The sequence below is a fragment of the Aureobasidium subglaciale genome (genome assembly GCF_000721755.1).
Source record: "Aureobasidium subglaciale EXF-2481 unplaced genomic scaffold scaffold_12, whole genome shotgun sequence".
In the NCBI taxonomy this organism is placed as follows: domain Eukaryota; kingdom Fungi; phylum Ascomycota; class Dothideomycetes; order Dothideales; family Saccotheciaceae; genus Aureobasidium; species Aureobasidium subglaciale.
In genome coordinates, this window is record NW_013566983.1 from 747,372 (window position 1) to 757,649 (window position 10,278).

Sequence of the window (10,278 nt, forward strand, 5' to 3'; positions counted from 1 at the left end):
CTACTCCGAGTATGACGGTCTGCGGATGCTATGGTCACGTGGGCCGTGCCACTCCAGATTCAATTGCGCGGGGTATCGCGACAAACGCGCTTCGAATTCACGCCCGTCTCTCAGCCCGGCGTCCTCGTGGCCTGTCGACCTGTACATTGTCTCGTCTGCTTGCCACCAACAATGTCAAATCGTGCTGCATCAATACAGTATTCATTTTTCAGAGGACGTGACTCACCTTGCACTATTTCAGCCAATCATCGCCAGTCGTATTTCTGACCAATGGCAGTCTGGCTCACGGGCGCCTAGAACAGGCAGCCAGATGCAGTCCAAGTATAAAATTTCTGATTATCATCATTCGTCTCCAACCTCCTTACATTCTCAATCCTTCCTAGGAAACAAAAAGACAGTTACTTTATCATGGCGAGCGCACAGAAGTCCCCGCGCGGCGCTTTCGACATCTACCACAAACATGGATCCGCTTTGCGAGTGAACTCCGAGGTCTTCCTCCAGAACGAGCTTAGGGAAGCTCACTATCCCAGCCTTGTCACCTGGATTGGAGCGGAAGAGTGTGATATTCTCGGCTTCGCCAAAGCAGGGCATGCAAGCGCTCGCATTGATGGTGGCGAGCGAATGTATACGGCCATTCGTAGGTATCAAGAGCCCGCTCGCTCGCTGGATGAGCCAGAAGGGTCTGTCTCGGACAGCATACTATTCGCACATTGGGGTTTGGGATGGAATGGCCAAACTGTGCCATGCTACAAGTTCCGATGGGTCGACAGCGCATGGCAAATACGAGAATACTATGCTATCGTCACGGACGAGGGACTTCTGCAAAATGATCAGGCTTCTTATGCCGACCAGCTCATCAAGGCTTGTGGCACATGGACTCGACAACTTCACGACGAGGTCTATGTTTACGAGGATGGTGACTGGGTCAAAAATAAAGCTCTCTACAAGGCAGTCAGCAAAGCGTCATGGCAAGATGTCATCATCAATCCTGTCATGAAAGCAAATCTGATCAAAGATGTTGATTCTTTCTTCAATGCCAAGTCCACCTACCAGCAATACAATATTCCCTGGAAGCGTGGAATCATCCTCTACGGCCCTCCTGGATGTGGCAAGACAATCTCCATCAAAGCCCTGATGAACTCGGCTCGCAAAAAGAACGTAGCTAACCTGTATGTCAAGAGCTTCAAAGCATCTGGTTGTCAAAGCGACCAAGCGAGTATCCGTGAAATCTTCAACAAAGCCCGCTCAATTGCACCCGCGATGCTCATCTTTGAAGATCTGGACAGCTTGATCACAGATGAGCTTCGATCGTTCTTTCTCAATGAAGTCGACGGTGTGGAGGAGAATGACGGTCTTCTGATCATCGGATCCACAAATCACCTCGACAGGATTGACACCAGTATCACCAAACGACCTTCGCGATTCGATCGGAAATACCACTTCAAGGCGCCCTCCGAACGGGAACGACTTCTCTACTGCCAGTACTGGCAACAAAAGTTAAGCTCAGACCCAGCCATCGACTTTCCAGATGAAGTCTGTCAGGCTGTTGCAACGTTGACAGAGGGCTTCACTTTTGCCTATTTGAAGGAGGTTTTCGTCCACACGCTGTTGATTCACGTAGGCGGCGATGATCATTCCGCTGTCGATGATGATGACGAAGCTCACGATGTGGGCAAGCGGCCGCATGCTGAGCTTATCTCGGGGTTATCGGAGAACAGCTTCCTCTACAAGCTTTGCAAGCAGATGGACGTCCTTGCTGAGGAGCTAAGAGTTGATGGCAGGGATGGGAAGGAAAAGGAAGTTGTGAGTGACGAAGCTGAGGTCGACTCGGAGGCGAGGAATGGTACAGAAGGGAGGAAAGGAGAGTAACCAGAACTAGATACTCATGATCGTATCCTTTCCTCGAGTTCACGATCGGAGACGTACGTTGATCGACCTTGCGAATCGTAAATCGGTCGTCAACAATGGCATGTTGTCCAGTCAGCCTTCGAAGGCTCATCGTCGTGTTCGTGTTGTAGACCAATCAAGATCGTGAGGCTCAGACTGACTTTCGAAACCCAACAAGCCTTGGCTCGAAGTCACCTCCGTTGTTGAGTCACCGCAATTACGGGCCCGATACATATGTGGCGCTAGCTCGGATCGACTGCTGTCCTTACAAAAGGCCAGCGGTGTGCACAACAATATCAACACAAGGGTCCAAAGTCTCAATTACACATTGCGCGATCAATGATACACTGCTTCACACAGCATCGCGGCTCTCATCAAACACGACTTAGGAAGGCTATCAGATAACCCTATTACCTGCGCTCTAGGTACTACCTATCCGCTAAAGCTAACATTCTATTTCTAAGACTCGTATATAGTCCCTTTTAGTTTAAAGGGTGTTCCTACTATCGATTACTTCATATAACGAGTTAGCGATATGCAAAAACTGGAGGAATACTTCTTCCCTTAGTAACCCTATCTTACTCGTCGTAAGATGTTAAATACACTTAATGCACTAAGGATCGGTTAAGGAACGGTGTTATCTTACCTTAAGTTCTTATAGGCACGAGGGACGGAGGCAAAGACGACGAGGAGACTATTCATATTAACTAGATTACATGTTTTTTCCTGTTTATACACCTCTAAAACTGACACCATTCGGGCATCCCTTTTGCTACCACTCCATAAACTCTATGAAGTGAGGTCTCACTCCACTCCATTCTACTCTATACTAATTAGAGTGGAGTGGAGAAGGGGCTTACTCCACTCCACTCCACCCATTAAGAGCACTGGCTCCACTTGCGACTACAGCTTTGACATTGTCGCTAACGGCAAGACCGAGCATTGCACCATCGTCAACGCTAGCAACAAGTCCTTTAACAACGAGAAGTGTGCTAACGGTGACTACACCGTCAGCTGGAGATACGTTGCTAACTCTGCTCCTGCCTTTGCTGTCATCACTGTTGTTAACAAGCAGAACGAGCTTGCTTGGTTCGGTGCCAGCAATGTTGACAGCCAGCGCAACTGGGGCAACCTTGGTCCCGAACAGGTCTACACCTACAACTAAGCTACTCTCCTGAGTTTGGTTGAGTGTGGCGAGGAAAAGAATTTGTACATATTGATATGACTGGATATGAGCCCAATGGGATAGAATACTTTGTTACTGTAGCAAGCCACACTCTCGTTAATGTTGTAAGATTGATAATTTTCTTCCAACAACTCCTTGCCTTCTCAATTGCCTCAATATTGATATCCCCAGCGGTTCATTCACAAAGGCCTTTTCACAGAATTGGACGTTCTTCGCAAGGTCGAATCATCCCAGCCAGCATAGTATTCAGATGGCTTGGTATCTCTGTGGACCGCTTCTGTCTTCAAGCTGGTTCTTTTGGGTATCGGCGACATGGTTCGTTATCAAGTAGATGACAACCATCGGTCAACTATCGCTATCCAACAACATCTCGCAAAAGCAAGATGTATAGAAGATAACAATTATGATGCATGCATTGTCCATGATAGAAATCGGTTGGTCCTGCTGTTCTCTCGATCACGAAAACATAATTCTCACCACTTGTTCGAGCTCTCAGCGAATAGAACACATCAACTTGATTTTGAAGATAAGACAGACCGATGTATTGGGTATATAAACAGGTGCAAAACTCCGCATGCCCGGGACAATTTTGATAGCTTCTATCATAACTTCCCACCGACACGTCTCTCGAAACAATCTAATTCTAATTATAAAGGCTCACAGTTGCCGCATACTGGCCGTACTGGAGTGTGAGCCCGTTACCGGCAACGAACAGATCCGAAGCGGCGCTGTAGTCCATAGCAAAGAACTGGAGCGGCGTCGTCGTACCAGAGCTTGTGATCGAGCAATGCAAGAAGTTCGAAGGTGCGGTCTGCGTACACACCAGGGGATCATAATTGGAGGACGCCATGGCTGATGGCGATTTCCAGTACACCATAGCAGCATACTTGTTCCTCGACGCTGCGTCCATCGAGTAGGCAGCCATGATGAGGCCGTAAGTGCCATCCATGACGTAACCGGTCGAGGAATCGATGTAGAAGCCGACATGGACAACGGGCTTCGTAGGGTCGATGTTGAAGGCTCCAATAGCTGAATCGGGCAATCCATAGTTCACATAATCCATCGGTTTGCCACTGCCAGTTGAGCCAGGAGCATTGATAATGAGATTATCGGCTTTAGGTTTAGGGTGGGCAGCGGCGGTTGTGTATGAGATGATCGAGGTTACCGTGGTGGAAGTGGCGGTAGTGAGAGTCACCGCACTGGTAATTGTTGAAGTCGCGGTGACTGGAGTCGCTTGCATCTCACATGCAGATCTAATCACTGTGGTAGGGTATTTGGAAAGACCACCGGGGATCGCCAGGGAGGCAGTGCGCTTTTGGATAGGGGCGTTGACGTTGCCCTGAGATTGAGGCAGATACCACGTGGTGTTCTTGTCATCTATCAGAACCGCGATACCCGCAGAGGCGTCAGTGGTCAAGCCTGCTGTAGGAGAAGCGCCGCCAGCACGCTTGCGCATGGCAGCGACAGTTGAAATTGAATAGACAGTGGAAGTAGCGACGGGAGTGACGAAAGTAGTGGTGGCGACAGTCACGAGAGGAGTCGAGTAGCTCAGGAAACTCGAACAGAAAGGCTGCAGCGACGACCACTTGATGTCGGCAACAGCTTGGTACTTGGCGCCATTGGCGTCTCCGAGAGTCGGGTCGACATCAGAAGAACTGGCAGTCTTGGCGTAGCCGAAGCTGTAGTCGACAGTGTACTGATCCTGGCCTCTCCATTGACCGCCATTGACAGCGTACTTGATGGGCCAAGCTTCGGTGTAGAGCGAGCAGTATTGACCTTGAGGAACGATTGTGCCATTGGCCAACTTGGCCTGCAGAAGGTAAGTGTTGAAAAACTTGCAGACCTTGGCAGGTGTGCCATCTTTAGGAGCTGTAGCCAGGTTGTACTTGGTCTGGGCATCGCAGTAGTTGGAGCACTGAGAGACGTCCCATGTTCCGGTGAAGATTTTGGCTCCCATGTACTGTCTAGAGTCAGCGGGAGTCTTCGACAACCAATCTTGTTCACTTACGGTGTTGTAGCCCTGAGCATCGTAAGGTGCATTAATGGCGAACTTGCCGTAAGGGACGCCGATTTGGTAACCAGCAGGGGTAGAGATCTGGGTAGAGACGTATCCGTTCGAGCCGGCAATGGCAACAATAAACTTACCCCGCGGCTGGCCGGTGTTTTGAGCATTCTCCTGGGTGACCTGGCCACCCCAATACACGCACTTGATCATAGTGACGGAGCGAGGATCCGAACAGGACGAGTCATCGGGATTGACTGCACCGAGTTAGCTGTGGTTTGAACACAAGAATGATATCAGTATACTCACCAGACGGATCACGTTCGAAGTAGATGTTGAACGAAACACAGCCGTATTTGACGTTGCATCGGGTTGCGCAAGTGTTGACATCGTAGTCATCGAAAGTGTCAAACCTAGTTTGGGTTAGCTCGAGACTTGGTTGCGAACGGAGCAGGATGATAATTTACCCCATGTAACCAAATCTAGTGTTTTCATTAGCTCGAGACTCTATTGCGAACAGAAGGGATCTTAGCTTACGCGTTGTTAGAAGCCGTTTGGGCCTGAAACGATTGAGTATAGCCAGTGGGGGTTGGGGCAGCAGCAGCAACGGATGAATAGTAAGTGTTTGCTCGGAAGTTGGAAACATTGTCGACATCAGCAGCGTAAGTAGGAGCTGAGGACGCTCCGGCAGGCTGGGAAGCACAAGTGGTAGGGCTGGCAGCCGCTCTCTTGGAGTTGACTACGGCAGTCTGGGACAGGACATCACTGACTGCGACGCTGACAGAAGAAACAGCAGCGGTAGCTGATGCAATGAGAGCTTGAGGATCGACGGTGATTGTCTGAGCAGTGGCACCGATATCTTGGGAGTATGTCGGGTCCGGAGCGGCCAAGACCATATCAAGATCGATATCCTGAGGTCTAGGCAAGGCAGCAGCCAGATGAGCCGCCAGAGCCGGAAGAGCATAGGATGAGAAACGCATCTTGATGTTGTGAAGATGGCAGTGGATTGGAAAGGAAGATGAGCTTGAATCTGGATTGTACTGGCTGCGTTCACCCTACCATATATACCACAGCATCCTCTCATCGATGCTCTAGTATAGCAGAAATGTCGGTCTGGCCGAGTACTAGAACATGGCCTTGCGAACTCTATGTGGCGTTCGTAGTAAAGGTAACGCTCACCATTTGCTGTCTGGGAGGAACCGACCTCAGCTGAAGATCTAGATTGGCCTGCAGGGGCTTGATAGTTTCGGGCTAAGACGCTTGAGTAGGAGATACTGGCATGGAAGAACGAGGGGAAGGTCGAGCGAAAAGCAGATTGAGTCGCCAAGGTCGCGTGGATGGGAAAAGCGTGGCCCTTCCGTGATCGGGCTGAGCGAATTTGCGTCCAGAAATGGTTAGAGTCAAAACCTTATTGACCCTGAGGGAAATCTCGGGTAGGCTTTGTCACATGTTTCTTTCTGTTCCTGCAGAGTACCTGTCAGCATGTAAGATGATCAACCACACATCTTCGACAACGACGAAGAGTGCTCACTCGAGAGCCGAAACACGTTGGGACAACGAGGTCGTTGAGATGGACTCACTTCGCGACGCGATCGATTATCGCGCAAAGTCTAACGACTATGAATATCCCGTTTCCTGCCGTCTCCACAGGTGAGACATTGGGCTTGAGGCTGAAGTTCAGCTCCTGACTAGATTCCAAACTGGCAAGTCCGCCCCCAGACCTCATTTTCTGATCTCGATACGGTGAGAAAGTTCGGGGTCCCCGACCATACTAGTTATTTTCTGGATTGTAGGATTATTAAAAGGATGCAAAACACTCAATAAGGGCAGAGGCCCTTGTCTCTGGATGCTCTCATTACATTTCTAGGGAAGGGTCTTGCCTCTTGCGGTGAACGTCTAGCATATGTCTGTCTTTACACGATACAACTAAAGCCTTGTGGCTTGTGTCTCGTGTTTCGGGTAATCTGACCTCACCTCCATGCCACGAACAATTCAGCCTTTCGAACATTTTGGCCCCTCCTCCGGAGTTTCGCCGCAACATTAAAACTTTTCCTATCGTACACAATCTTACAGCGTCCGTATGCCTCTACGTATTGTGGGATCATGCTCTCTACTCTCTGTCTAGATCTAAATATCCTATCTTAACTGTCTACCAATTTTTTTCTTATAAAGAAACATTGTGCTACTAATAGAATAATAGATCTTAAGCCTGTAGGCGTCGCTAAAGTATTTGGGCTAACGCGCTACTCTACGCGCTCTTTAGCGCGCTTCGCGTCCTAACTGCTACGCGTTCTGTATTTAGGCATTTCTTACCTCACCCTAATGAGCAATCTTTTGTATATGCTTACCTTCTAACTTTATATAAACTATCGATCCATCTCTAAGCTGCTCCTTTTCGTCTCTCGTCATCGATGTTATTCCCTAAGGACGAATTCGATGCTTATCTTACCTATCTGCTATAATATAAGATTATAATCTGCAGGTCGTGTCGGTTTGTAGTACCTCCGTAGGCGATTAAAAGCTATTTACGAGCTTAGCATTCGCCCATCAGCAGTCAATCGATTAAGGGAATCCAGTCTATTATCGACAATCTAGGCGACTCTGTCGCGCGATCCGCCCAGGACGTTATATATCCAGATCCAGATGTAGAACCTATCGAGTGCCTTAAAACATACTACGATGGCCTTAGATGTACGAGCCTTGACAGAGCCGGCCAGCAGTGTAGTTACATATGTAGGTCGGTTGCTAGGATATAACAGCATTACAAATCCGCCTATAAGTGGGTGAATTTGAATAAAAGAGGTAGTAATGTGCGTGTAAAAGCGGCATAGACTTAGATTGTCCTATAGGAAAGTTGTAATTACTGCCAGACATTCTTTCGTAATAACCTCTAGATACGATTTTTTAAGGTAAATCGTAAAGTAACGCAGCTTCTAGGCCCAAAACGAAATAATCCTCGCGAATAACTAAGAGCTTCGAAATCTGAAAAAGACATAATATCCTTATAAATCCTGTCTACGCTTAAATCGAAAGAGGAGGCGTACCACTTATCTTATTAAAGAATCAGTAATTAAGGCCAGACGAAACTTAATTCTTCTCCTTAGTTAGAGATAATAAGATGGGCTAGGTATATAAACGGTTACACCTTTACTACCCTAGCACCGCTTGCTTACCTTACGGATCCTACGAAAGAGGCGCTTCTGTTTTAGCTAGGAGAGAGCTTAAATCGGATTGTAGAGCAAGTATATAAGTCTATCTGCTAGGACAAGATTAACCCTCTCGATTAAATAAGGATTAATAGCTTTATGCAGCGTCTACGGGCGTCTAATCGACTACTTATAGTTAAACTATAAGAAGCATCTTATCGTTAATATAAGGGCCTTTAGAAGCGCTTAATCTGCTTTATCTATCGGAAGGTAGCATTTACTTAGGGTATCGAGCTTATATATTAACTTACACTAAAGTAAGGTGCCTTACTTAATCGGTTTCTAGTAAAGGGAAAAAAGCGTTTATCGTTTATATAAAAAGTCGACATACCTTCGATAAACGAAAACTGTTCGAAGAGTTACGACGTCGCGTAAGTAAAGGCAGAACTCGACCGCGAATGCCTTCTTTTCTGCATATCTCTACTTAATTATACGCTTAAGTGTAATCTCTTCGAGAGCGTAATTATTAGATTTTTCGCTATAATAGCAATTAACGAGAAAAAAGGTATCTTTATAGATGTAAACGCCTTTATACCTACCTTATCTCGCTTTATTAAGATTAGCTAGATACTTATTATATAAAGAGCCGTTTTAGCAGTTATAGAGGGTAAGGTAGACGACCCTTATAACCTTCTTAACGATATACGAGATAGGTTTTTAATCTATAGTAGTAGATTACCGTTCGCTTAGGTAACTCGACTACGTATATATAGCAGAAAGGTACGAGATAGCACGACCTGCCTTAGGTATATTAGCTAGTTAGACGATTAGGAGACCGTCTCGTATAAGGCGCTCGAGCTTTCTATAACATAGTTTAAGCTATTCGTCGCAGATTTAGTTAGTACGGGATAGAATCTTCTTATAGAGCTCTTTCTACTATATCTAGACGAGTAGCGGGAGGACGTTATACCTATACTACACCTCCTAAAAATTAAAGACAATATAGCAGAAAATCGAAGGGGTTAGAATTTTCTCTAAGATCCGCGTAATAAGGAAGAACTCTTAGAGAGTCGTCGATAGCTGTTAAAACGCGTCTTAGATAATAATTAGCTTTAAGACGAGTTCGTCTAAGTTAAAGAAGCTAGCAAAAAGCCCTAACTCTAGGTTAAAAGGTCCCCTACCCTCGGGGCCTTTTCCCCGCATCCCGCTAGCTAATCGGATCCTACGAGCCGACCTCTAGACCTGCCCTTAGGGCCTTTTCGCCCGTACGCTAAAGTCATTTTTAATCTCTACCCGTACGGAGCTAAAAATTATAGCGTATAAAAGTCCGCCTCGACATCTAGCCGGTATACCGACATCTCTACCGTTCGAGCCGTAGTTACGTTATTCGATTATATGTTAAAGATAGCTACTCGTCTCTATTCGACGCGACGCTAAGACGCGACTAAAGACTAAAGAGCTCTCCCCGCCCTACCCTTCCTATACGACAACTTATTACGAGAAAGTAAAAAGAAAAAAATATATAAATATATATATATATATATATATATATATATATATATAAAGCAGCGTACGAGTAGTACCCCTATATATAGCTCTACCGCGCTAACCGCCCTAAGCACTTCTCGTACGAGGATTCTTCTCGACCTTAGGTCCTTAGCGCGCGCGCGTATACGCGTACTCTCGATATCGATCGATATCTCTTACCTCGTACAGAGTCGAGTATAGGTAGGAATAGGACTGCTTCTTTTATAGCGTATATCGCTTTAGCGTACGGCCGGGCTAGATCGGTACGTACTAGAGTAAGCGACATTAGATTAAGGGTAACCGACTTCGTACTATCGAAGCTCTCTATCGGTCCGTCCGGGCGGAAAACTACTAGAGCTCGTATAAAATACCCTCCTCCTTAGAAGAAGCCGATCTAATCCTCTTTCTCTATAGTAATGCGTTCTAGTATCGGCTCGATAAGTAATCTTATTATTANATCTACTAAAATGTCCGAAAGATAAGGGAGCATTATTATACGGCGTATAGCTAGTTAGAATTCGGTAGGAAAG

At 46.7% G+C, this 10,278-nt stretch overlaps 4 protein-coding genes across 4 annotated transcripts; 2 read left to right on the forward strand and 2 right to left on the reverse strand.

Annotated features, from left to right (window-relative positions):
* Window positions 1-150: 150 nt before the first annotated feature.
* On the forward strand, window positions 151-1,983 carry AUEXF2481DRAFT_40828 (uncharacterized protein). Its single transcript, XM_013487775.1, has one exon. It carries the CDS (start codon window positions 409-411, stop codon window positions 1,867-1,869), a length of 1,461 nt encoding a protein of 486 aa, XP_013343229.1. The 5' UTR covers window positions 151-408; the 3' UTR covers window positions 1,870-1,983.
* A 620-nt stretch (window positions 1,984-2,603) lies between these two features.
* On the forward strand, window positions 2,604-3,052 carry AUEXF2481DRAFT_30231 (uncharacterized protein; the record flags this gene model as incomplete). The annotated part of the gene is made up of 2 exons (XM_013487706.1): window positions 2,604-2,683; window positions 2,725-3,052. The coding sequence occupies 2 exons, from the start codon at window positions 2,604-2,606 to the stop codon at window positions 3,050-3,052; spliced, it is 408 nt and encodes a 135-aa protein (XP_013343160.1).
* Window positions 3,053-3,595: 543 nt separating this feature from the next.
* Window positions 3,596-6,365, reverse strand: AUEXF2481DRAFT_89524 (uncharacterized protein). The gene is made up of 5 exons (XM_013487843.1): window positions 5,613-6,365; window positions 5,543-5,557; window positions 5,385-5,488; window positions 5,082-5,332; window positions 3,596-5,033 (listed from the first exon to the last, which is right to left on the reverse strand). The coding sequence occupies exons 1-5, from the start codon at window positions 6,053-6,055 to the stop codon at window positions 3,717-3,719; spliced, it is 2,130 nt and encodes a 709-aa protein (XP_013343297.1). The 5' UTR covers window positions 6,056-6,365; the 3' UTR covers window positions 3,596-3,716.
* Window positions 6,366-9,710: 3,345 nt separating this feature from the next.
* Window positions 9,711-10,194, reverse strand: AUEXF2481DRAFT_40830 (uncharacterized protein). Its single transcript, XM_013487776.1, has 2 exons — window positions 9,841-10,194; window positions 9,711-9,791 (listed from the first exon to the last, which is right to left on the reverse strand). Exon 1 carries the CDS (start codon window positions 10,032-10,034, stop codon window positions 9,870-9,872), a length of 165 nt encoding a protein of 54 aa, XP_013343230.1. The 5' UTR covers window positions 10,035-10,194; the 3' UTR covers window positions 9,711-9,791; window positions 9,841-9,869.
* Window positions 10,195-10,278: the final 84 nt, after the last annotated feature.

Excerpts from the sequence above, each read along its gene's own strand:
- AUEXF2481DRAFT_40828 (XM_013487775.1), top strand. The coding sequence starts at position 409 with ATGGCGAGCGCACAGAAGTCCCCGCGCGGCGCTTTCGACATCTACCAC.
- AUEXF2481DRAFT_89524 (XM_013487843.1), bottom strand. The coding sequence starts at position 6,055 with ATGCGTTTCTCATCCTATGCTCTTCCGGCTCTGGCGGCTCATCTGGCT. Across the intron at positions 5,333-5,384 it reads CTTCGAACGTGATCCGTCTG|TCAATCCCGATGACTCGTCC; the intron begins GTGAGTATACTG and ends AACTCGGTGCAG. Across the intron at positions 5,034-5,081 it reads ATGCTCAGGGCTACAACACC|TACATGGGAGCCAAAATCTT; the intron begins GTAAGTGAACAA and ends GACTCTAGACAG.
- AUEXF2481DRAFT_40830 (XM_013487776.1), bottom strand. The coding sequence starts at position 10,034 with ATGTCGCTTACTCTAGTACGTACCGATCTAGCCCGGCCGTACGCTAAA.